At 40.0% G+C, this 27,789-nt stretch overlaps 2 protein-coding genes across 4 annotated transcripts in view; one reads left to right on the top strand and one right to left on the bottom strand.

The window, feature by feature from the left end:
- LOC142975777 (junctional adhesion molecule 2A-like) overlaps positions 1–27,789 on the bottom strand; it is a 140,903-nt gene that overhangs the window by 37,530 nt on the left and 75,584 nt on the right. The gene's annotated exons all lie outside the window — the stretch shown is intronic.
- LOC142975768 (facilitated trehalose transporter Tret1-like) lies at positions 4,192–27,181 on the top strand. 3 transcript variants are annotated; one of them, XM_076118833.1, is made up of 8 exons: positions 4,192–4,422; positions 5,599–5,675; positions 6,745–6,974; positions 15,278–15,601; positions 18,367–18,499; positions 19,839–20,056; positions 23,274–23,468; positions 26,933–27,181. In XM_076118833.1, the coding sequence occupies exons 1-8, from the start codon at positions 4,322–4,324 to the stop codon at positions 27,155–27,157; spliced, it is 1,503 nt and encodes a 500-aa protein (XP_075974948.1). In that variant the 5' UTR covers positions 4,192–4,321; the 3' UTR covers positions 27,158–27,181. The 3 variants fall into 3 exon arrangements, with proteins under 3 accessions (XP_075974948.1, XP_075974950.1, XP_075974949.1); XM_076118835.1 differs by lacking the exon at positions 15,278–15,601 and having other exon boundaries at positions 4,193–4,422; XM_076118834.1 differs by lacking the exon at positions 4,192–4,422 and having other exon boundaries at positions 5,469–5,675.

The raw sequence follows: 27,789 nt of genomic DNA, 5'->3' as shown, positions 1-27,789 counted from the left end.
CCAGCCGTGTCGTCGTATCGTAAGCTTATCACTGCCTCAAACATAATTTTTTTTAAAACAACTACACTGGACCATCAAGATTTTTAAGAATTTCTCTTTGGTTTTGTAGTCCAAGCGGTAACTAGCGTACGTGACCGTCGATCTCAGGTTCAAAAAAGTTGAGTGGAACGAAGGATATACGGGTATATCAGGCTTTCCTGTAGCGTGATTTTCTACCACTATCCACTGGGTTCACTATAGAGAAATTTTGTATGAAACCTTAAACAGTGCCTCTAACGGACGTCGTACGAACTATTTTTGCGCTGCGATTAGATGTCAAACTGTCGACACTCGATAGTACCGACTGCACAGAATCAGACAATTAGTAAAGTATCCTCCATTGACGTACCGTGTTGGGTGTACTCTGCATGTCCGTAATATAAAACAATAACGCTATAGACTGCACTTTGGTCCACAATCAATATATGTACATGTTAAGTATTATGAGTGTGTGATGTGAATTCTCTACATTCGGTACTGTCGAGTATCGAAATTTTGACATTTAAAATGTATTGCCAAAATAGTTCCTACGGAGCCCGCTAGAGGCACTAATCAGATTTTCGTGCAAAATTTCCCGATAGCTACCCGGATGTTGGTAATCGATAGTGGTAGAGAATCGGGCTGCAGTTCTCCTCTACCTGAACCGCATTAATTGTTAAGACATGATATGAATAAAACAAGATACTTACGTACAAACAGAACGCTAACTACAATGTTTCGTTTCGTCACAGCATTATGCAAGGGCTATCTTTTAAAGCACTAAAATATTAACGACAGTTCCCACAAATACAAGTCAGATAGAGCCATCACAGTAAAAGAAAGTATCGTGACACGAAGCCCTTTGATTTTACTATCAAAAAGGGTATAACCATAAAATCTAACGCCCTAATCTACAAGCCGTTGTATTTCCATCCAGCGGTCTCCATTTATTTTGATAAGAATAAATAATCTGTATTTTTACTATTATATTTAGCACCCTGTATTTAAATGACGTCATTATAAAAAACGGTGTTCTCGCACTCACTTTATAGTAACGTTAAACTGTTAAATATTTTTACTGGATATTAATGGGGAAGCCATTATGGAAATGTATTTCTATTAAACATAGACGAAATAAGCGCATTGACAAACCGTGACGACTTCATTTTATATTTTTACATTGGTAACTAATATATATTTTTTTTAACAAGAGACAAAATCAATACGTTCGATTTTTCTCAATTTTATACTGAACATAGGAAAGGAAAAGGTAACCTCAGTACTTGTAAATTATAATTATCTGCAGACTTATAGGTAACGTTGTTTCACCCACGATACAGTCCTTACAGATGTATATACATTATTCTAGTAAATAGCAAAATAAATATAAAAGACATGATTTAACACACAGTAGTGGACTCTTAAAAAAGAATCCTTTGACCGTTGCGTCCCGCCTTTTCCTAATTCTCTATTACGAATAGCGCAGCACTAAAACGTCACATAAAAGGAACGATTGCGATAGTATCTCGTAGAACATGCTTCATAAGCATCAATTCTTCTTTAGACGTTTTTAACTGTGGCTGTGTGTATTATAGGATGTTAAGTAGACGGTTCTCCAAACAAAAAAGGGAACTGAGGGGCGATATCATAAATATTTCGGTTGACAACAATTTGAAACCAACTATGCTGTTACATTGTTTTCTCTCTTCGATTACAGTGATTAACACATTACGTCAAAGCAGCAATGTGTACATAGTGGCGATCAATTTGAGTTGTCAACTGAGATATATGATAAACACGCTGGTTTAGACTAGAAAGTATCATATCTCCAAAACGGTGAGTTCTTATTTAAGTTAAATGGTATTAAGGTGTGGGCAGCAGTCTAGACCAGATGCCTTTATTAATCGGACAACCGTCTCTCTAACGTATACTCTCTTTATCTTACTTTTTTCATTGTTATTTCTAAATAATCAGTAAATCAAGAGTTTTCTAATAGCTACAATACTGTGATTAAAAGTCAGTTATAAAATTTTAATATGGTATTTCAAACTGTTGATTCGTAAATGAAAAGAAAAAACTTTTAGAGACAAAGACTTAACTCCCAAAATTATGTATGTGAACACAAATTAAAGGAGTTGAATATTACCCAAAAGCAGGTCTTTGAAGATTACCCAAAAAGGGTATCCCAGCTAACGAGCTATAGTCTGTGTGCATAGTCCTATAGTCTATAATACTATAGGCATCTTTAGGTTCAACCCACGAACGCACAGCAATTATTCCAATTGTTTTTGAGCCGTTATGTTAATTTAACTGTTGTTTGAAAGCAAACTTTGTTCAAAGGCAGCCATTAGACAGAATTGCATTGTTGTTGATTAAACACCGAATTTTAATACTGTTGATATTGTGATATCGCCTTTATTTATTTTTGTAACAGATGTTTTGAATGATAATAATATATTTATTTGATAATACTTTATTTATTTGCTAAATGTTGTAAACACGAAAGTAATATTTTAAATGAATAAATTGTTTATTTAGTTTTGTATAAAATTAAACCATACGTAGGTTTCATTGAACAGAAAATTAAACAAATAATTTCACTAACAATGGGTCATTACGAAAGTAATGTAAACGTTAATAAAATTAGCTCAAAATTTTTAGTTCACATTAAGGATAGTTTGTAAAAATCGTACCAAGTGGCGTTTTTTGGTATATCCCTATGGGACAAAAGGCGTGATTATATTGTATGTAAAATTAGCTCAGTTATAATGAACCGTACACTTTCTCATTACCACATGTGTTGTAATCAGATAACTACTGTTTATTTATTTAAAGTCCAATCTGTCATTTGTTGACTGTTTGATAATTGTAGACACGCCACTTTCAGATAAAGAAAAGGTTATTGTTCTTTCCAATAATAAAACAAGAGCTATACCGTCACTTTTTATACTTTTGAGGCAGCGTAGTGTCACCCCTATTTTGGCTGGTTATGTCAATTTTAATAGAGGCAACACTGTTGCCATTTTGCAGATATGTTGATGGGTTACTATAAGGAATATCACAGTGTCACTGAAATTATGTAAAACTCACATTTTTATCAGTCCGGCAGCATCTATTACCTACTTTATAAATGTAGCACGTTCAACATTCAGAAAGCACAAATGGGACACAAAAAAACTGAAATCGGAGATTTAATCTTCAATTAAATACTTTTCAAAAAACTTTACTCTTTATTTATTAACCCTGAAATATTTCGGGTCTATGAAAGCAATATGTCTATTGAAACACATCCTGCGGTAATATCACTAAAATACCTTGTGTTTAGGGTACAGTAGAGTTATTTCAGATTCTCCGGGAACTCTTGTGGTGACGTCAGTGACCAGATTAATTCCTACATAGCAGAGGGAAATATTTAATAGGGTGAAATCTGAATAAGATTGAAATATTTACACCATACCCTTGCAGGGGCCAAACAAATAGGGATGGAGGCTATTTTGAGCATAGACATGAACTACTGTTAGAATATATAACAACACAAGGTAAAGTTCACTGTGCAAGGAAATAATATTTCGATTCTAATGAAGTTTTTCACTAATAAAAATTATTAACTCACATCGAAATTTAACTAATAAAAATACTTTTCGGCACTTTTTCTAACTATATTTTTATAACTTCACAGGTTGCATTGAGATACTTTGTCCGTCAACACAGACAGCATTAAAAGACAACCGCGCTGTCCTTAGATAAATGCCATACAATTAAAATTAAAAGCAAACATCGAGTTTGTCAAACGCACTTTTATACAAAAAGATAGACACTAGGCACTAGTACAATTCTTTCAGAGACATCGTGTCATCTCAATTCTATACTCTCTGGTTTATCTCTAATATCACATTTATATTAAAGCCTCAGCCCTCCTTAGTTTGAGAGGAGACCCAAAGGGGAGGACAGCAAAGAGTAAAAAAAACACGTTTTTCACTGTTATTGCACTTAAGTATTAAGTAATCTATCGTAAAATGCACACGAGATTGATCAAATATTTATGTATACTCTTGAACATTTCAGTAAAGCAGTTAAAATTTACAACACACTTAATCAGTGTTTGAGTTACGTCGATAAAAAATACATAAATTACGTAATTTGATACAATAGTAGCAACAGAAACTTTGCATTTCTTTTGTTGCACACACAAATTCTTTTACATTGTTTTTTGTATAAACTTCGTTTGTTTCTTTGTTGGGAATAATTTTTGTAACTACGAAGCTATTTTTTCATATTTTCGATTGTGGATCCGTGAGAGAGAATGTGTTTTATAGTATGTTTAGTGCGGCATTATTCAACATTCATGTTATTTCTGAATAACGTTTTGTCACGGAAAATATTTCCTCGTGTAAAATTTTGCAGGTAGGAGCTATAAAGTCTCTAATTTCAGAAATGTAATTTTGTGTCTAACTGCAGAACCGATTCAAATTTATGGCAACTAAGAAAACGTCATTTGTATGAACTTTTTTAGTGAACGAAATTCATGGGGGCATACTTAATGTACAGTAGCAAGATTCTCTACAGACGGTACTATCGAGTATCGAGAATTTTACATTTTAAATGTACTGTGAAAATAGATCGTACGGCCCCACTAGAGGCGGTTGTCAATAGTCGATAGCAGTACAGAATTGCTACGCATATCAGCAAATAAAGATAGACGTAAATGATACGTAGGTATCTCTATACCGACTACACGTCCAATGACAGGAGTTCATTACGTTCAAACACATGTAGTATTTATAGCAACACTATAAATATAGCATGTATATTTACTTATTGCATTATTTTTACAATAGCCAAATACGCAGAGTATTAAACAAGTCCAAATATACACGTGATTTTGTCTGATAAAAGCAGGGTTGCACGGTTATAAAATGTCATTTAACAATGACAATAATTGTACTGCTGACTCCAGAAAAAATATTCAACAAGCTTTAGGCATGTTTATTATCGAATTTTCCTTGGAGTAACTGACATTTCGGCGCAGATTTCAGGCCGCAGGCTAAATGACAGAGTTCTATAATATATTAAACATGCAACGTAAAAGTTTTCGAGCTATAAGCTTGTTTTTTAAACAATAAAATTTAAAATGTATTTTACTGTACTGTACATTACCAGGAACGGTAAAAATCAGTAAATCAAAAAGCACTAGTAATAAAAATACGGGATGAGTTATATTCATTCCATTTCACCAACCAAAAAGTTCTCAGTGCCTATATTTATTTGAACCACCCAATTAATTTGAAAACGGTTGAACACTTTTAATTGACGAAAATAGTTACTGTTAATTGGTCTTCACGAGAACAAAATCAAAGATTCAGACAACCCTAGTTGTACTATATAGTAACATATTTTTATTGGGTATAAGTACTCCTATTGTACCGATTAGTCCTTTAGTATCAAACAAAGATGGGGAACAGAAACAGCCCGTAGTGTGTTTAGTGTATTTTTATATTTGTTTATCTTATAGAAACTTCTAATTCTAGATATATAGCACCTAACTATATATAGATAAGTAAATATCTTTAATACTCATAGAAATATGGCGAGTGAAAAAAGAAATGTTGGAGAAAGAAAAGGGACGACTTATAAACAATGGCTAGCTGCTTTAACAGGTATCGTTTGTTGAGTAAATTATTTACTTAGACAGCTAGTATGCGCAATAGTTAAGATTGTTGTCATAGTAAGCAGTTAACGCAGAAGAGTACCCTTTTTGATTATGAGGATATTTTACGCTTTTTTATCTGTTGAATAACAGAAGTGATATCAATAACTTTCATTTTTTATAATCAATTTTATTAACGCATTTAAATGCATAGCAACTACCTTAACTATTTCGCAATGCACGCAATCGCACTTAATAAAATAGTTTAAATAGAAACATAAAATTTTCGGATCCGAGATAAAGTAAGGAAAAATCCTATCAATTTAAATATTTCGTGGCTTTATAAACCCCTTTTGAATTTCACCTTCAAAAACGACATGCCGCTTCAAATTTCAAACATAATCAATGGAATCAAGAGTTTATTCTGAAATTACCCTAACGGATGTTTATATAAAGTAACTTTTACATTAACCTGAATCAGTCTGTAATTAGGTCAAGTAACGGTTTTACTTCACGCAGCACGGGGACTGTTCCGCTACGGTGTTATGACAGTTCTACAATGGTCTACAAACAATGTAGTTTGCTATACTTGCTGCCTCTTCTATAACCGTCCTATGTGTAAATAATCAATACCATCCCGTAAGGTATATGAGTATGTATGTAAGTTGTATTGGCAGAAAAGCTATATTATGAAAACTACGTCTTAAATATATAAACAAAAAATGTTTAATCTGAAAGAGGCTTTGTTTTAGTCACAAGCTGAATGAAATGTTTATCTTACATTAATACTTTTTGTTTCTTCGACTATAAGGTTTTAATGTCTCAATGCCTGGACTTTTTTAACTCATGCTCACCAGGGATTTAATTGTAACTTAATGTTTTCGATATGTTTTAATATTATGTTAGCGCTACGGTGCAACCATAAACTGTCTTCATTCGATACTGTTTTGGGTCGTGGAAATAAGAAAAACTCAGTTGAGTCAAGTCAAAAACAAAGAAAATTTCATTACTAAAAATGGTAGTACACTTACAGGTCAAGTCATATCAAATATCTTTAATAGTCATCGTTATCATTTCAGCCAACACAACACTCCTGACATACGGCTTCCAGTCAGGCTGGGTGGCACCGATGACAAGTATCTTACAATCTGAAGAATCTCCTGCAGGAACACCACTGAACGACACAGAAATGTCTTGGGTGGCCAGTTCAATATCCCTGTTCGCGTGCTTGGGAGTCCCACTATTTGCTTACACTGTCGATAAAATTGGAAGGAAAAAGACTATTTTAATTATGGCTGTATTTCAAACGGTAAGTTTTCTTATTCATAATCTTCGTATTGCATTTTCGTGTTGGAGACTTTCAGTTGCAAAAAAAATAGGATTTTTAAATCGAAAGTTGAACTTCAGGAATTTAAAAATATTTCAATGTAGCTATTAAATCTTGTAGCCAAACCGGTAGGCTTACTAAACAAACCAATCCCCAACTTTCACTTGACGTAGTGGACTCAAAGTCTAACCTCACACTCAGGAAGGAAATCTTAGCCCAAGCAGTAATTATTAATGGTTTTTATTGTTATTACAATATGATATTTACAAGAAAAAAGTTACTGCCGAATTAAAACCTACTTCTTTTTTTTTAAGAAGGTTAAAATTATTTTAAAAAAGAGATAAATAAATCAATATCTAAAAATATATTCAGTCTATAACTGTCATTTGCGCCACTGGTCGACGTCGACAATGGTTTAAATTACCAACCCATTTGAGATCATTAGTCTCAATAGCTTCTAATGAAATAGTTCAAGGCTGTGACGTCACGTCAATATTTACATCGCCCCATTAATTCACGGAATTGAAGAACGATGTCCGTGAACCTCATTAATTATTCAGTGTTCTATCGTAGATATTAATCGGATTGACTTAGTACTAACTACTTTGTAAGGTAAACTTTGTTTTGTAATCACTCGATTTTGGCTTTTATTATAAGAACTAGCCGCACCCCCAGCTTGTCCAAGGTTGACATGTTAGGTAGTCTGTAGTCTTCCTTATGAATGTGGTTATATATTAGCTTAGCCTTTGTTGGTTATTAATAAAAAAATAAATTTAGAAATTACTGCCCCACTGTTGGGCTAATGTCTTTACCCAAAATAAGTAAAGGGTGGCCCCTTTCTCAATTAGTTCTTTAGTTCGTCACACTGCTGAAGCTAATGCGGGTCGTGGATTTAGGGCTAGTTTTAGAAATAAGATTGTATTTATAGTTTTTTGAAACTATAAATTTCAAAATACTGTACTCCAAACTCTGTGGTAGTAACAGAAAACAACATTAGAGATTATCTGCATCTAAATCTACATTATTTACTTCAAACGAATATTATAAAAGACAAAGTAATATCATAGGTACATAATGTCATGTTCGTACGTCTCTCGATTTAATTATTGCATATATTATATACAATTTGAACTATAATCATAGAAGATTAAGCACAGCTGCAACGATGTATTTCTCGAACAAAGGTTGAGATGTGAATGTCGCTTTGACCATACCACTGTAACTCATTTGCGTAATCTAGGTTCTAATCGAACTGTAATTGAAAAGCGCCTTTGTGGCTCGTAGATTAATGAGGGGTTAGAACTATTGTAAACTATACCTGTCTAGGGCATTGATGCTCTTGCAAGTAACATGTAATAATGTTAAACGGTCGAGTACTGAAATATTACTCAAGCGTAAGTATTGAATTTTATGCACTTTTACACAATATAGTCTTTTGAGGGCTATTTAAAATTGATTGAGTATGTATTGAGTAAAAGATAATGATTTTATGTTCATAATAAAAAAAAACAAAATTGTTGTACATGAATGTTGTACTTCGTTTACAATATTCATTATTTGTGATTGGAACCTTTTTTTAAACAGAGAATTGCCTGTAGTAGAAAAAATGTTGAAAAAAAAAGAATAATTTTTTAATAATCCATTTGGAATTGCGCTGGGTGTTAGGGCTCCATTAGGTAAATGCTATTACCCCCTCGGGGAGTTTCCACCTTGTCGTGGTGAGGGGGCTCAGTAGCCGTGGCAATCCAGCCACGGTGAAGCTAGGAGGGACTCAACCCGTAAGGCCTGACGTTTGTCGGGTTCGGGGGCTACCGCCTCTTTCGAGGTGGTGGTCGCGAGGAAGAAAACCTCTATAAAAAATTACCCTCTGGCGGCTCCGTTCCTCATCCCACAAACCTTCGGGTCGGTGGTATGGGGAGCGGTTCTGGCTGGTGCGGCGGGAAGCAACGGCAGGTAATCTCCTCGCGGAGATTGCTGGCCGGGGCTTCTAGGCCAGTGGGGGGGAGGACGGGCTCACCCGGATTCGGTATCGTTTCCAGGTGGGCAGACTTCAGTCACCGTCCTCAGACTCGTTAGCCCGGTGGAGGTGTCGTGGTCACGTCTCGCGGCCACTGCTGGGACCGAGGGCCTTGCCTTAATTGGCTGGGCCAAGAGGAGAAAACCTCAATAAAAAACATTAGGTTAAAATGCCCGTGAAACCTGCCCGACCTCACGGAGTAGATAGGGTTACCCAGGTACAGGGGGCTCTGCCTGGGTGGACGGTATATTTCCCCCATACTCGTGGGACTAGATATGAAGAATTCAAAATTAAATAAAAATACCAATAAGGGAAGAGATGACGAGGTCCCTGATGGGGACGAGGGGGTATTTAGGCGTCCTACAACGCCTGAAGGTACCCAGGGGGTAGAGGGAGGCGGAGGGGGTTCCAGACCCCTGACGCCCGGAGACGGTAACACGCTCGCGGAGTTATCCGAGGGACGACCTATGTTTCTCAGGCGTCCCTCGATTAGCGATAGCGAGTCGGGAAGGGACGGGGCTTCTTCTACTGGCAGAACCCGTCAGTTTAGAAAGGTGCGCCCGGAGGCTCAAGAACTTGGCGGGTGCTCGGTCTCTGGGAGAAGTAAAGGTCGGAAACGATCCGTGTCGGCCACGCACCAAGAAACCGAGCCTCTAGTCGCGGAGACGCCACGAAAGGGAAACAAGAAGAAGCGTGGAAAGACGCGTTCCCCTCCCGGTAGTGCGGCGGATACGGACGTGGCCATGAGTGCTGGTGAAGACAGTGCTCCACAAGTGGAGGCGCCGTCTGACCGGGAGCTAAAGGAGCTGCCCGCATCTGACATCGCCCAGCTGGTTTTGCGGCATATGGACGCCGTCCGCCACGTTGCTGATCGCTCCGCATGTCTTAAGGGAAACTTTGTGCGGTCTCTTAAGGAGGCGGAGAAAGGAGTCCGGCGGGCGGCGTCGGAATTAAGTTGCCGGTCCGCCACAGAGGAGAACATCAGGCTGAAGGCGGAAAACCACCACCTTAGTCTCAGGGTCGATCTCCTCACTAAGGAAGTGGCGGCCCTGAAGGAGATGGTGAAGCCACCGCTGGCTCACTCAAGACCATCCGAAACAGACTCCGAGGCGAGGTCTGAATTCGACCGTAAAATTGCCGATTTTCGGCTGTTTTTAGACGCCCGCTTAGGGGCCATCGAGGCTAGGCTGCCGCCGGAGCCTCGCCTCCGCCCTCCTCTGGCAGCGGACAAAGCTAAAGGGAAGGCGCAAGCAGTACCCACCTTTGAGACCAATGCCGCAGTGGCGCATGACCCTCCGGCCTCGGCCCCTTCTTTGGTTCCCACATCTTCCACTCCGGGAGATGGCAAGGCCGCCAAAGGCAAGGGCAAAGGCAAGGGAAAGGGGAAGAAGACGGGCGGTAGCGTCGTGCCGCTCCATGCCGCAGGTCCCGCCCCAAGCCAAACTGTAGGGGACCTATCGGTGGCCCCATCGGATCCGTCACCCCTTACAGAGGGGTGGAACATAGTAGCGCGCAAGCGCAAGGAGAAGGGGGCGAAGGTCGCTGCACCGGCGGAGGCAACAGTAGCCGCGGTCGGTAAGCCCCCTACTAAGAAGCAGGAGAAAGCGGCGATCCCGCTGCGCCCCCCGTCGACGGCTGCGATAATCTTGACGGTGTCGCAGGATGCCGTCAAGAAGGGCGCTACCTACGCTGAGTTAATCGCCAGGGCGAAACAGAACATCGTCCTGGCAGATCACGGCATCAGCGGGATTGCCAAAATCTGCGTCGCTGCCACAGGTGCCCGAAAAATGGAGATCCCCGGGCCAGACGCGGAAAAGAAGGCGGACTCTCTTGCAGAGAAACTAAGGGAGGTCCTGGGGGGTGACGCCATAGTGTCCAGACCCTGCAAGTGCGTGGACATACGGGTCCGGGGTCTGGACGACTCTGTCACCCCAGAGGAGGTGGCCCGGGCGATATCACATGTAGGGGGCTGCCCAGTAGATGCGGTTAAGGTTGGTGTGGTCCGCAGTGGCCCGCGTGGAGAGGGAACGGCTTGGGCTAAATGCCCAATCCCAGCCGCAAAAAAGGTGGTAGATGCCGGAAGGCTGCTGGTGGGGTGGGTCTCGGCCCGGATTAGCGTCGTCGAACCCCGCCAAATGCGCTGCTTCCGGTGTCTGGGTGTAGGACACACGCGGGCCGTGTGTGACTCTGTATGTGACCGCAGCGACATCTGCTACCGCTGCGGTCAGGCTGGGCATAAGGTGGGTCAGTGCTCTGCCGCGCCGCGCTGTGTCCTATGCGCAGAGGCAAAGTTGCCGGCAGAGCACCGTCTTGGGGGTCCCTCTTGCAGAGCCCCCAAGCCCAAGAAGAAAGGAGGAAATGCGTCGCTCAAGACGGGGGGTAAGGCCCCCCAGAATATTAAGAGCGGCCAGCCGTCACAGGCCGGGGAGGCGATGGAACTCGGTAACTAAATAATGGCCGAGATCAGCCTCCTCCAGGCGAACCTCAACCACTGCGCCGCTGCGCAGGATCTTCTCCTCCAGAGTATGGCGCAGTGGTTGATACACGTAGCAGTGGTCTCCGAGCCCTATATGGTTCCGGCCCGTAATAATTGGGTCGGGGACCTGACGGGCACGGCGGCCCTGGTAAGGTTGGCGTCGCACGGCTCGCCACCTTTTGAAAGGGTGGCGAGGGGTCGCGGGTGCGTGGCGGCGTCAATGGGATCCGTGACGGTGGTCGCATGCTACTGCTCTCCGAACTGTGTCCTGTCTGACTTTGAGCAATTCCTTCAAGAGGTGTCGAGGCTCGTCAGATGGGCACACCCCTCCCCCGTTCTCGTGGCCGGGGATTTCAACGCCAAGTCTGTGGCGTGGGGATCTCCGGCAACTAATCCCAGGGGTCGGGCGCTGGAAGAATGGGCTGTATCGCTCGGGTTGGTGCTGACCAACCGGGGTTCGGTAAACACGTGCGTGCGCCAACAGGGTGGCTCGATAGTGGACCTCACGTTCACTAATGCCGCTCTGGCACGCCGTGTCCGGGACTGGAGTGTGCTGGTGGAGGTCGAGACAGCATCTGATCACCGGTATATCCGGTATCGGATTCTCCCTTCTCCAGCCGCTCCGAACAGTCCGGGTCGGGCCCCGCGCGGGGCCGGCCCGAGGTGGGTGCTGGGGCGTCTCGACCGAGAGCTGCTGGTCGAGGCGGCCCTAGTGCAGTCGTGGAGTCCAGCGCCTGGGGGTCCGGTGGACGTGGAGGCAGAGGCCGAGTGGCTCGTGGACGCGATGACACGCGTATGCGACGCGTCCATGCCGCGGGCCCGCCACTGCCCTCCTAGACGTCAGGTGTATTGGTGGTCTCCGGAGATCGCGCAGTTTCGACAGAACTGCGTGATCGCTAGACGCCGATACGCCCGAAGCCGGCGTCGTCGCCGCAACGAAGCCCGCGAGGCCGAATTATATGCCGCCTATAGGGACTGTCGTAGAGCCCTATCGGTGGCTATTGCGGAGGCCAAACAGAAGGCTTGGGAGGAGTTCCTGGAGACGTTGGACCGTGACCCCTGGGGGCGGCCCTATAGGATGGTACGCGCCAAACTGCGCCCTTGGGAGCCCCCAGTGACGGAGAGTCTCCACCCTGAGTTCCTGGAACAGGTAGTAGCAGGCCTGTTTCCGGACCGGGGGGAACATCCTCCCCCATTTGCAGCCGCGGCGGCGGCGGATTCGGAGAGCGGTGGCAGCAGCAGTGAGGAGATTGAGGAAGCAGTCGCGCCCGAAGTCACCTTGGACGAGTTGCACCGGGCGGTGGATAGGCTGAAGGGCCGTAACACCGCTCCGGGGCCCGATGGAATTCCCGGTCGGGCATGGGCATTGGCTCTGCCCAACGCACTTGAATCCAGGGTGACGTGGCTGTTTTCCTCGTGCCTGGCGCAGGGTCATTTCCCCCGTAGGTGGAAGACGGGGAGATTGACCCTGATCAAGAAAGAGGGACGCCCGCCAGATTCTGCGTCGGCTTTTCGTCCCATCGTCTTGCTCGATGAGGCCGGCAAGCTCTTTGAGCGCCTTTTGGCAGCCCGTCTCACCGAGCACTTAATGGGACCGGGACCAGACCTCTGCGACTCGCAGTTCGGGTTTCGCAGGGGCCGGTCTACCATTGACGCGATCTCGCGGGTGAGATCCCTGATTGGGGATGCAGTAAAAGGTCGAGGGGTGGTTGTGGCGGTGTCTCTTGACATCGCCAACGCCTTTAACTCACTCCCCTGGAGCTGCATCCTCGCTGCGCTCAGCCACCACCGCGTGCCGGAGTACCTGCGGAGAGTGTTAACATCTTACCTCTCCGACAGGTCCGTGGCGTATCCCACGCGGGACGGGTGGCGCCAGAGGGTCGTCAAGTGCGGTGTTCCACAGGGGTCGGTACTTGGTCCGACGCTGTGGAACATCGGCTACGATTGGGTGCTGCGGGAACCACTCGTGGCGGGGGTCGACGTGACTTGTTACGCCGACGATACCCTCGTCACGGCCCGCGGCGATACATACCCGGAGGCGGCCCTCTTGGCCACGACCGGCGTCGCCGAAGTCGTCAGCCGTATTCGGCGCCTGGGACTCGTGGTTGCCCTAGAAAAATCCGAGGCCATTTGTTTTCATGGGCCTCGGAAGGCGCCGCCGGTCGGAGCGCAGCTAGTGGTGGGCGGAGTTCCCATTAGCGTTGGTAGGTCGATGCGGTACCTAGGCATCGTCCTCGACAGCAGGTGGAACTTTCGGGAGCACTTCCGTCGCCTTGCACCCAAACTTGTTGGAGCTGCTGGGGCACTGGGAAGATTGCTTCCGAACCTGAGGGGGCCCTCGGGTGCATGCCGCCGGCTTTACACCGGCGTTGTGCGCTCGATGGCTCTTTACGGGGCGCCCATCTGGGTGGATGCCCTGAATCGCCGGAACACTGCGGTCCTTCAGAGACCGCAACGAGTGATGGCGAACAGGGCCATACGGGGATATGTGACCGTCAGCTTTGGAGCGGCATGTGTCCTCGCCGGGACTCCCCCATGGGACCTCGAGGCTCGTGCCTTGGCGGAACGTTACCGCCAGGCGAGAGCAGAGAGGGACACGGGGACCGGGTCGCTGTCAACGGGGGCACTCGCGCGGCGTGAGTGCCGCGACGAAATCCTCCGGCAGTGGTCCGAGCGGTTGGTAGAGCCAAGCGCCGGTGTTTTGACCATCGGCGCTATCCGACCGGTCCTGGATCGGTGGGTCAACAGGCGACACGGGTCGATGACCTTCCGGCTGACGCAGGTCCTCTCCGGGCACGGTTGCTTCGGGAGATACCTGTGCCGGATCGGCAGGGAGTCGACGATGGCTTGCCATCACTGCGGCTGTGCCGAGGACACGGCGGGACACACACTCGCCGTGTGCTCGGCGTGGTCGGTGCCGCGCGCGGCGCTTGTTGACGCCATCGGAGCCGATCTGTCACTCTCGACCGTGTGCCAGGCCATGGTCGACAGTGACGAGGCATGGAGCGCCATGGTCACCTTCTGTGAGGAGGTGATCAAGCGCAAGGAGGAAGCGGAGCGGGCCAGGGAGCTCGATCCCCTCGCTGACCCAAACCGCCGACGCCGCGTCGGGCGCAGGCGGGCGGCGCACTTGCGCCGCCTTCCTCCTTAACTGGAACCTCCGGGTGACGGAGATGGGACTTCCGTCGCCCACAGGAGAGGTGAGGTTCCCAAGATAGGTGATGGGCGGGTGGTGTCACGTCCATCGTCTATGGTGTTTGATGCCGTCACTATCCACCCAGGCGGCATCACCCAAGGTAGGGCCCCCCAGGTAGGGGGGCGAGCCGCGCATGGCGTGCGTCTTGCGGTACTAGCTTATAGCGGTTATCCCGGCGCACGTCTTTGCGGAAGCGGTTGGACACTCGTCAGGTTTTTAGTGGGCTCTACGGCGGACCACATACCCCGTTTGCGCAGTCCCAGTGCGGCGGGGACCTAGCCGGTGGGTCGACCATTTTAGCGACCCCGATTGGTTTCCCTGACGAAAAAAAAAAAAAAAAAAAAAAAAAAAAAGGTAAATGCTATTATAATACAAAGAAAAAAAAAATCCGTTATCTGAAGCTATGGAACAGACTCTTCAAATCTTTTCTAGGAAAAATGTCCTATTTATCCGACGAAAATGTCAAATTTTAATACAAGAATAAATACAATATTTTAGGAAAAGCTTAACCAATACTAAGAAACAAATTTTTATCACCAAAATCGAACGATAAAAATGCCCAAAACAATTTCACTAACGAATTTATTCTATTCCAGCTATGTTGGATAATCAACATCCTCTCTTCAAGCACAGCTAGCTTAATAATTGGAAGGTTCTTTGGTGGTCTTTCGTCTGGCGGCTGCTATAACGTAGTCCCCATGTACGTGAGAGAGATCAGTCAGGATGACATCAGAGGGATATTGGGATCTTTCCTAATTTTACTCCAGAATATTGGGTTTTTAGTCATGTTTGCCATGGGTTTTTATATGGACTATTATGTGGTGCTATACATAGTAGTGTGGATACCAGTCATCACGATTGTTATGATGCTGTTTGCGCCCGAATCTCCTGCTTTCTTGGTGAAAAAAGGACTGAATGATGTGAGTTTTTCAAAATATATGGTTTGATTTATTAGACGCTGGCGTTTTAAGAATAACGTTGATTGATTTTACACTCACAATTACTTTTATTTACGATTGATAAGTCATGTCAATGAACCTGAACAACTTGGCGCATCATAAAGGACACAACAAAATAAAAACTAATGCAAGAAAATCATGTTATATACACCTTTTATCTTATTTATTGAATGTCGTTACATTTATTTTTACGTTACGTGATCTAAAACATCAAAAACTACTAAAGGCAGCTTAATATTATTCTGAGAGTAAAACTTATCGAAGGCAACTGTCAATTAAATCTAACGAATATTTATATTCATCGTTTGTTTTATGTCTAGGTGTCCAAGGTTATATCCACAACCACGAACACGGAATACACGTTGAAAAAAAACAAAGGAATTATTTAGTATTTAAAACTTCACAACAGTGCTTTCACAAACAGTTTTTCCAAGAATAGTACTCGAAACAACAGATTCAGTATTTATATTTATTGTGTAGTAAAGTCGTTCAAAGAGCTGGAGAAAAATGTTCCTTATTTTAAATATTCGGTTTAGAGAAGAGCGATTTCCTGCAACTATCGGCTATCGACAACCGGCTAGATACTCACAAATTTTATACAAAAATGTATAGTGGGATTCTCTACAGTAATTACTTTACAGTATTGAGGGTTTGACTATTAAAATGTACTGCCAAAATAGTTCCACCGTCGCCAGCAAAAGGCGCTGACCAAATTTTCATACATTTTTTTCGATAGCGAGCCAGTGTCAATAATCGATAATGGCATAGGATCGCTTGTACTGATCACTAGTAGACTCTTGTGGGCTTCCTGGGAACTATTTATGCAGTACGTTAAAATATCAAACTATCGATACTCGATTATACCGCCTGCAGAAAATCTTGCAACAGGAAGCGTTTTATATTTATTATATTCTAGTGTTTACTCCTTACCATATTTATGGGCTGCAATTATACAACCTCAGTCCGCACAAACGATTTACTGGCAGTCTCGTTAATACCAGTTCATTACGTTCCAAGTGATATATTTGTGCGCAAAGCGACGGTAATGAGGCTATTTACTAATCCATTAATGAAGCGAAAACATGTCCATACAACAATGGTAGAAATGGAACAAGAACGATGATTCTATCTCGTGAATTTCTGTTTACAAATTCGCGATTCTTGAGTTTAAACTTTGTAATGTTGACGACGATGGACGGGAATTGTCAAAAAGTAAAATTTAACGAATAAAAGTTGTTAAATTTTGATACATAATTATGATGACTTGAGATTTTATTCGAGTTGTTAATAAAATTAAGTTAAAAAAAATTGGTAACGTAGCATTTGAAAAATAAAATTATTGAAAATATAATTTTATTAGACAACGAGCGAAGCAGAGAATGTCTTTCGTCTGAATGATATGGCAAATAGTGAGCACATGTGTTGAACAAAATTGTAAAACTACTACAAAATATATCACAGAAAATCTTGTTTAAAAGTTCTATTGAAAATGTTTAGGTAACAACACAGACATAAATATGTGTACCAACGTAGTATAAAAACAGATGAGCCAACGTTCAGACATGCAGGTGCAATCCCTAAGGACGGCATTATTCAGGCGAAATAACTTCAAAGTTATTTTTGTCCATTATGAACTAGACAGCACTAATTTTATAAAGAATGGCTTTGGCTCTGCTTAGGGGATTTATAAAACACTGCAATATTTCGCGATAAAATTTTATTAGTATCAGTTTATACTAAAGGGCAAAAACCTCCCGTTTATCATTCTTTGTCTATCTCTGTCTATAGTTATTTGTTGGTATTTTTTTATAAGAGTCTCGCACCTCACATACCACCAATATTTTTCAGTATATTGGTACGTACGTACGTACGTACGCTCTGCTTGTTTGCTGGGACACACTCAGTACGGAGTTTTACTACAATCGGTGCTATTAAGCATCGAGAATTAAATATTTATAATGTATTCTGAAATTAGTTCCTAATGTACACGCTAGAGGCGCTGATCAGGTTTTCATACAGGTATCTGGAGGATGGTAGGAAATCGCGCATTACGTGAAAATGATTTCACGATATACCGTTATAAATATTATAATCTACGGATCCAAATATGTAAATGTTCGAAACAGTTCTTGAATTCTGCTGGGGTGTACGTTCTAATATATTTTAGTGCTAATTTCAACATGTCCGATAGCTCCTCGTAGGCAATAAAACATGTTTATTGCTTCTGGAATAGGTACCACCACCTGTGACATCAAGATGTATTATCGGCCCGAACTCAGGCAATTTTATATGGTTACATGTTATATTGTAGGTATGTAAATTAATACTGAATAAACGGTACATTTGTGGCTATTATTACTTTCCTTGATATGTTATTAAGTAGAGGAGCTCCGTAAATGTATATTGCAAAGTATTAATTAACGAAGGACATCAAAGTACATACCTATATAATTTTGCTGTCCGCTCCGAGGATAAATATTATTTCCATCTTGTTAGCTTAGAGACAACAAATGGTTCAGTTTATTTACCTACGTACATTTAAAAAATAACAATTACTATCACTTAAAATTATTATGCGACATATTTACAAACGTATAGAGCAAATACTCTAGTAATGAGCAGAGAAAATTAAAACCCAGTGTTGGATGGTGGCTTCCCTACTCTCGATATTAGCTGAATCCTTTTATTTGCTAGTGAATGTATAAACGGTTTTAATTACTTTGCAGGAAGCAGCGTCAACGTTGTCGGTGCTACGAGGGCTGGACGTCGACGACAAAGTGATACAAAAGGAACTAGATTACATGAAAAACGAAGAAGAAACGTACAAATCTTTGCCAACCGTTTCCTTTTTAAATATTTGTAAGTTGAAGTTGGTTTTCTGTCTAAAATATACCTGGGTGCTTTAAGAAGTTTTTGCACCTGAAGACTAACATCTAACCTACTGGGTTTTCATATTTTAAATTCATACTTATTCAACCATTTATGGTTTAAGTATTATATTACGATGACGTAATAATATATTTTGTTAAACTCGTGACAGTCTCACTGCTGGGCAAGCGTCCCCATACGAACAAGAGAGTAGTAGGTCTAGAGTCGACTACGCCTGCTTAGTCAGGAACATATCCTGGAGAAAATTGTTAAAAAACTTTTAGACGTGCAAGTTTAATCACGATGCTGCCCTTCACTGTTAGAACAAGTGATAATAATTATTTCTAATTCACATAAATAGCTTCGAAAAGTAATCGGTATCAAAATCAATAAACCATTTACGGAAAACGTAATCATTTAATCAATTGTTTTGTTCATCTTGTTCTTGTGATGGTTTATGGCAGGTTAATGAATGAATTATTTTTTCTATAATAACACTGCCATGGAGTAATATTACAATACAAATAAATATGTTTGTATCATATAATATGTACAAAGATACAACAAAGACTAAATCCACGTGTTGATTGTTCTAAAGCCTTTTATATCTTTTGAGCTCTCAAATTTTGAAGAGTGTTTCTTCTCTAATCTTTGAACACATACGTACTTGATGCTTAATATAAAACAGTTCAAATTAATATTTCAATTAATATTTCGAATAGTTTTTTTTAATAATATCGTTTTGTTATACAAGCATAAATCCCTTCCTGGAATAAAATAGTGGTTTGGTTTTTCAAACTCTACTAAATTGATATTATTTTCAATTCAAATATTTATATTAAAAAACAAAAGTCAACACCTGACTATCAAAATAATGGCGGATACAAATAGTCAGATGAATAAAATGTTTTTAGTGCAAAATGAAATATAATAATAAATATTTGTAACTCGCGGAATACAACGCGAGAAAGGTCCATATATAACAAAGGCAATGAAATGAATTCCATGTTGAATATGTTTTGACTTTCGTGGATTTTTGACAAAAATCTGAAATCTTTGTTTGATGATAAAGGATTGAAATATTGGTGTACGTAAGGCATTTATTATTCCAGTTTCTACGCCATTGAGGTGCAAAGAAAAAAGTCAATATTTCAAATTTTAAATCGCAGCAACTTTCTCTAGAATATGTTTTTTTTAACATCGGTATCGTATTAACATACCCGTATGTAAAAATCCTATAAAACTTAAAATTAACTTGTGTAATAAACAGTTATTATGTGTGAGTAATTGAATTCAAATTATTTGATTATAATCGTTAATTTCATTCCAGGGCAAAATAAAACATGGCGTCACGGCTGCTATTTGAATATCGCGCTAGTGACGCTTCGCGCCAACAGCGGTAACTTCGCCATTTTGACGTTCACACCCGCCATCTTAGCTGCTTCGGGCGTCACCGTTAACCGTGAACTTCAAACGCTCAGCTTCCCAGCAGTTATGATCCTCGCCTCGTTTATCTCGATGAGTTGTGTGGAAAAGTTCGGTCGGAAGGTAAAACCTTTTCCAAAGTAATTTTGATAAATGTGTTTGTTCAAGTCTAATCTTTATTTCTGATCGGATTAGACGAGAAATCTTAGTTTGCGTTTGTTTATTTGTGAAGTACGTGTTGTTATGAAGGGGTGACTTATTACGAGGGGTATGAGACGAATGTAAGCGTTATTTGCTTTTGCGTTCATGCGATTGCCAATCACTTGGTTTAAGGTTTGATTCCTTGAATTGGTTCTATTCGGTGACTTTTAATTTAGTATAAGGTGTAAGATCATTGGTTTAGGCTTTCCAGATGCGATCTTTTTTCAAAGTACTCGTATTTGATGCTACCTGTTTAATAAATTCATCGGAGCTGTATAACTAATGAATATGATGGACCGAACGTCAAATAACATAAAATAGAACATCGTAAAGATGGTATTAGCGGTATCTACCTGAGCACTTGTAAGGCTTGTACCCTCTCAAAGAGACGTAGGCGGTTCTTTACACAAAAAGCTTAACTAAATAACACTCACTAAATTTATTTTAATCAAATTACTTTGAATTATTTCTCTTTACCGCGTTATATTATTCAGGCGTATATGCGTGAACGTAGCAATAATATAATAAAGCTAACAGCTACCCAACACGATTATAAATAACGTACATTTTTGTTCAAACTTTGCAGACGGCTATTTTACATGCTAATTCACGTTGACATGTATCATTATAATCGTCCTTTATGTCCCTCTTCAAACGGATAAATGTACTCGTTAATGCCCGTTGAACTTTCGATAGAGTACAGAATAAAACGGTACTTAACCCCGCGTTCAAGAATTATTCTTTAGTGTTATATTTTTCATGTTATTTCTGTCTATCTTGAATTTTATTTCAAAGTGATATGTTGCTGGAGTTCTTATATTATTTATTTGTCGTTAAATATTTACAGTTCAGTCTCGACTTCAGACGTGTTGTTCATAATTTGAAAGGCATTTTATACACTGATATACATAGATCGGAGGGATAACTCGAGAGCCTATTACTATAGATTAGTTATAGCATAGTTTACAATATTACGTAACGGTTTCGCATCAACTCGTCTATCTACAAAGTAGTAGCAACCCTCTCATTCAAATTTTATGACAGACACAGGCTGATAAGCTGAAATCCTTTGCCTTTTTCACCCGGATCAACGCAAAGGAAAAACGTAACATATTGGGTTCAAGTTTTGTACAAATACAGAAGCCGGCGAATGGTGGCAAGTAACTGGCATGCGGCCAAAAACTACAGACAATCAGTTGATTCTTACAAGTTGAGGGCCAACTAGCTTGATATATTTTAGACGCTTTTATTACTTTGCTTTATCGTGCTCCGTGTTGCTTTAAATGGATAAATAGCTCTACGAATTATACAGTAAACTATATTTGCTTAATAAATTTTAGATACAACTAGGCAATAACTTCTTGCTTTAATGTTAATAGATTTTATACGAATACAAAAACATTGAATATAATTAAGATCTCATAATTTAATAGAACTTGCAGTATATTATACCATATAATACATTCAGTGTAGATAATACACTCATTAATTACTTGTTACTAAGCTACTTGTAACTCATCAAAATCTTCCGTTAACAAAAGTTACACGAATGTGCAGTCTAAAACTTTGGAATACACTGCGTAGTAAACATTATTACATAGATAAAAAATCTAAGTAATTACACAATGAAATCGCAACAAAGAAATATTTTCTCGCAATCCATTGTTCTCTATAATGGACGAGGGCTACTTCAGTTCCCTTTCAACTGTTTTAAGATTTTATACAGCGAGTAACTTTTAAACGTTGAAACAATTTTGTTTTGTATTTTATTGTTGAATCAACACGGTATTAAAATGTGTTAAGAAGTTTTGTAAACAAATGTGAGTTGGAAAGAGCTTGAGTTGTCTTCCTGTCACCGTTCTACTACAAACTTTTAATATGCACGTTACAATGTCTCCGTGCGGCTCAGTTAAAAAGTTCCGCTTATTCGTAGTGAGACAAAAACCTCACCATTTGTCGCTGTGCAAATTATTATTTTTTGTTCCTGTTCGTGCTAGAAACTTTTTAATAAATATTATAAATGGAACTGGGCTCTAAATATGAATATACAAAGTATAACTTTGGGTTTTAAAGCCATCTAAAGATCATGTTTTCGTACAATATCAAGAGCTTCTTTCAACTTGTAAAAGCGTATAAAAATCACCATTCTTGTTGCTATTTCCCATTTTTCTCGGAAATCCATTAGCCATAACCGTTCTCAATTTGCTTGCATTCTAAAAAATGCAGACGTTCTCTAAAATAACATCAACATACAAACGTAAAAGTAACGAGTACAAAGATTTTTACAACATTTTTATCCGCAAAATTCTTGGGCGAGACGCGTTAATTCGGAGCAGAAAATCTCCACGGTATAGCATGAACAAGTGACAAATAAAGAAGGTAGAAACACGACGAAACGGGTTGTCCAAGACAAAATTAAGTTGTCTTTGAGTCCGCAAAGAATTTAATCAAAAGCAACAGATGCAGGGCATTCAAAGTTCTTTCTACAGCTCGGGAGATACAAATTAATGCGACTGGCCTTAATGCAAATTGAAAACTGACGTGCCACGTGGCGCTGAATTTATTAATAACATTCAGAATTCAGCAGATAGAATAGAATGGCAAACGTGTAAGTTTCCTTCTCTGTGTAGAATAAACTCTGACCGTATCATGAATCGCATTTCTTGCTAACGAAGTGTAGCATTTTTTATAACAAATTGGCAGTAGCGCGCGGAATCTCCAATCAAATCCAAATCAAGTGGATTTAGTGAAGCAAGATACATGCTGCACCAGACAGTTACGAGCTTTTGTGATTGATTGCTTTATGGAAAGGCTATAAGTTAATCGCTCGCACAATAGCCGTAGTAAAGGCCCCTCACGGATCCCAGATTAATACGAGCGCCGAAAAGTTATTTTTTCATAACTTTATTAGATTAAAGCTTTAAATAAACTAGTTCGGTGTTGTTTTTTTTATATTTCAAACGTCAGTCAATGTCATACAGTCTAGTATCTTCAAAAGTATTTTTATTATTAAATAGCAGATTGAAATTAAAAGTACAAAATCTTATTCTTATATTGTCTGCAGCACCTAATATGAAAGAACTATGTAATAATATATTTTCTTAAAAAGCAAACAATTAACATGTGACATTGTTTCCAGCCTCTCCTAGCGTCAACGTTCATAGTAGGGGGTATAGCGCTAGGAACCCTAGCGACAACTATGTTGATACAGCAGCAAGGAGGTGCCCCGCCTGTTTGGATCCCAGCACTGGCCATCATCATATACCTCTGTTCCTATGCTGGAGGCATCTCACCTATGCCGTACATTATCATGGCTGAGATGTTTAATTTTCAAGTGAGTATATTATGCCTATTCTCGTACCAAACTTATCTTACTAATATAATAAATGAGTTTTAATGTTTATACATTTGAGTCTGTTACCAAATCACGCCAAAACTACCAAACGGCTTTTGACACAATGCTTTTGACCGAATTTACACAAAAAAGATACTTTTCATTACGTGATTTTTTACGCGGATAATGTCACGGGCAGAAGCTTGTCAAAGTATATGAGTGTATTTGCATTTGTGCATTTGTTTCTAGCTCTATAATGGCATTTTTAACGTCTAGTATAAGTTCGGCCGTTCAATTTTGTACAATATTTCTTTCTATTTAACTTAGAAGTGATTAAAAAAGAATTGTGCATAGATTAAACGTAAAAAGTTTGAAAGACGGCGAAAAGATAAACCTGCTACTAAACACGACTTAGTTTAAAAGTTATAGAATAATCTCGTACAGTTTTGAGCGTGGGTTAACAATTTCCATTATTTCAAAGAATGTTTGGAGAATATTTAGGAGAATCAAAGGATTCCCAAGTTTCATTCATAACGTAATTGACAATTAATTCCCAATATTCCACCTTGACTTTTGAAGTTACATAACTTTGAAAATCCAAACGTGGGTTTTGGATACGAAACCTGATCGCGAAGTTCATGCGTGGGCCGTGCGGCCGTATGTATAGATTTCTACGATTATTTTGATTACATTTTAGTAAGCTTTGATTAATTTGCTCTATAAATTAAAGTTTAAGTACCTACTATAGCGCGATACTGTACAGTCGGTACTGTCGAGTACCGAAAATTTGGCATTTAGAATGTACTGCCAAAATATTTCCTACGACACCCGTCAGAGGTGTACCAAACTAATAATTTGTTGTGCTTCCATAAATTTTTCACTGTTGGGCAAGAACACCTCTCGGAATACCTATCACGTACGGCTTGGTGACTTTTCTTTCCGAACTATTTTAAAAAACTTGGTATTTCTAATCTTTAATATAGTTAATTTGTAACGCGGTGCATTTTGGACTATCGAGAACTATTGACAAATTTTGTATGAAAATTTAATCAGCGCCTCTACCGGGCGCCATAGGAACTATTTTTGTAGTACATTTTAAATGGCAAACCCTCGAAACTCATAGTGCTGAGTAAAGAGAATCGCGCTACTGGATATCTGATTCGTTATAAAGACAATTCAAGCGTGGTGTGTAAATGTACAAATAAAGTGGTTTAGTGTAGCAGACAGTTACGAGTATAATGATTGGTTACCAACCGCTCTCTAAACACATCTCAGGAGGTTTGCCTTACAGCAACTTTTAGTGTCTATTATTTTGAGCTTGGAGACCAATTCTCGCAAATATTGTTACTGAAAAGGACAGTTTATCAAAATAAGATTATTTTGTGCGCAACATTTTTATAAACTGCTATACGAGTAAAATTAAGTATTGTCAGCAAATTCGTACATCAACTTTTAAAATCAATAACTATTTAACAGATAGCATATTATCTTATTTATACTTTCTCAAATTCCTGAAATGTTACACTACGGTACCTGAGATCAGTAGAAACTTAATTTATTTAAGAGTCTGACGCGTAACCATTTCTTTTGATAAAATATTAACAATGAAACGTTTTAATATTTTCACAAAATACATTTGATATTCAACCTACAGGTATTTCATATTCGACCCTTATCGCGCACATTAAAAGGCTTTGAGAAATCTCTTATTTGTATCCAATAACGAGGCAAGAGATAACAAAAAGCCCAATATTTTGCGTCACTGGATTTTATTTTTCTATCGTAATTCTTGTTAACTTATTGTCCTGTCAGTTCGCACATCGCGAAGCAGTAAATTTTCAAAACACAATCCTCCTTCTACAATTTATTTTCCATTCAGAACGTCAATCCCGTGACACTTTTAATGCAATTTATTTTTCTTTGAACAGCCAAGAGTGTTGTTAGAGATATTTTCACTCAGAATTTTTTAACTTTGACACACTTTTTTTTTAGTACAAAGTGAACTCAAAATCTGTCAAGTACTATTCAATGTTTTCTTGATGTAAGGAGATAAATTAAGACTTGAAGCGATGAGAAGGTCTGGAGGAGGTAACATAAGACCAAAGCTCAAACAAAGTAATAAGTTTCAGACAATGTCGACGACACCATTCATGAAAATGTTTGAGTTGTGTATAAAGGATTGTCTCCACTTTAGACGTAATAACTTATTCCGTTGATGGATAAGGATTGTCAAACATTCTGTACCGAAATGAACATGCTCTGAAGTTTATGACAGATGTCCAAAAACTAGGACGTTTAAATGGAACAGATGTTAGGGTTTGATAAAACGACTAGAACGCGACATACGCCTGATGTAAGTAGTAAGTTACGTTCATAATAATTACAGCACAAATAAAACAGAAAATACACACAGACTTTCATAATATTTTCTCTGCAGGTTTCCATAAATTAATTCGTATTTAGTGTAGCAGTATTATTTTTAAAACAAAACTTTAACCAGAAGTCAACACACCTAAGCGCATTGTCATAATCGCACGGCAGCGTAAAGTTTGCACCTAATTAAGTTTCCAAACTACCCCGCCAGAGTTCTAGGCGATTTACATGTCGGCTCTCGTGAATTTGAATTTACAGCTACAGCACTCTAGTTGGGGCTTTTTCTATCTGACGTTAAATGGCCTACAGGCGTCGCCGAATTCCGAATTACGTACTTTACATATTTCCTTCGAATTTTTAGGACTCATGTGGCCTTCAGGGTTGAACTATGGTCGGAGCGTGTCAACTTTGGGTGAACTTTTCGAACTAGGCTAAAAGAAAATGGCTTGTTATTTGTTTAGGGTACCACTTGTCCTTATTTTCAGTTTAACTTGAGGATAATCGAAGCATTTGTTGAAGCTTGTTTGTTCTAGCGAACGGACGTAAACGCATAAAAAAAGCAATTGCAATTACATTGCAGTGCACTTACAGTAAGCAATTTCATTCTGCCAGTTTTAACTACCGTTTCCCATGCACAATTTTATCATAAAATCCAGCTATTCCCACTTCAATCTGCAAAGAAAAATACGGAAAAATTGTCGGGTTTTAAAATTTAAGCGCACCTATGAACGTATCATCAATATCCGTCGGCTTAATGTTTTAGCTCACAAAAGGGGTTCAGTTACGTATGGAGATAGGTACGAAGTATATTCTCCATATATCCGTGAAACCGGCCAGTATCTACGAATTTTTAACCCACTAGCACTTCTAGAGTTATTTTTTACTATAGGTAAAGGTATTGAATATTTCTAACGGGTATCCTCACAGAATTTTGGAACTGTCGCTATTTTGAATTCTATTTAAAGCAATGGCAGGTTTTAATTATTAAATCAAGCCTCAGAAAAAGAGAAGGGATTATAGGAAAAAGACATGATATTATTATGTATATGTATTATTACATGTATATATTAATATAAGCATTTTTGTTTCAGATTCGAGCAAAAGTCATCGGTGCATTTGTAACACATGCGTGGTTCCTCTCATTCCTTCAGATAGTGACGTTCACTGCTATTACAAACTTGATCGGTGCCCACAATGTGTTCTATTGTTACGCGGTCACAAACATCCTAGGTGCTTTTGTTACTCTCATATTCTTGCCAGAGACAAAAGGCAAAACTGTTGAAGAAATCGAAATGGATTTGAACAAACGAAGGTGATTTCAAATAAAATGTCTGATTATTTTCTCTTTGTTTTATTTGTGATTGTTTGAACTGGCTTTGGTTTTGATATTATTTGAGAAATTATATTATAAGAATAGTTCGAGGGTTTAAAGGTTTCGTAGTAGTCTAACAATGGAATAATTCAGCTGGGAATGTCACTAACTTTCCAAACAGATAAAATTATGGCGTATGTATTTTAAAAACAGAGACAATAGCATAATATATGAGTCATTAAGCTTCTTAATTCAAGACCTGCTGCTATTTTGATATACATACATACGTACATGTAATAGCTTCTCTTCTTATTCCTATAGGGGTAGAAAGAGACCAAAGAAGACTAAGTAAGTCTCAAGTGATATATTTACGTCAAAAATCGTAAAATAATACTAAAGAATAAAAGATGTTTCCAAAACGACGAATCAATTACACAATCTTCATACAACAAACTTGAAATGCCAACTTAAATAATAATACCTTCCACTCTTCCTAATTAGTCTAAGCTAATTAAACTAATTAGAGATAATTACGAACGAAATAATTCAATACAAAATAGTCACACATCCTTCTAATACTTGAAATGTTTTAATTAATACTAAATTACTTTGAAAATAATTACGTGTTTCAAGTTC

Source organism: Anticarsia gemmatalis, chromosome 9 (genome assembly GCF_050436995.1).
Source record: "Anticarsia gemmatalis isolate Benzon Research Colony breed Stoneville strain chromosome 9, ilAntGemm2 primary, whole genome shotgun sequence".
In the NCBI taxonomy this organism is placed as follows: domain Eukaryota; kingdom Metazoa; phylum Arthropoda; class Insecta; order Lepidoptera; family Erebidae; genus Anticarsia; species Anticarsia gemmatalis.
The sequence above is the reverse complement of the archived record's forward strand: the minus strand, read 5'-3'. Positions and strand labels throughout refer to the sequence as shown.

Coding starts and splice junctions, on each gene's coding strand:
- LOC142975768 (XM_076118833.1), top strand. CDS start 4,322: ATGTGTTTTATAGTATGTTTAGTGCGGCATTATTCAACATTCATGTTA. Junction 6,975..15,277: donor TTATGGCTGTATTTCAAACG/GTAAGTTTTCTT, acceptor ATTCTATTCCAG/CTATGTTGGATAATCAACAT. Junction 23,469..26,932: donor CTGAGATGTTTAATTTTCAA/GTGAGTATATTA, acceptor TTTTTGTTTCAG/ATTCGAGCAAAAGTCATCGG.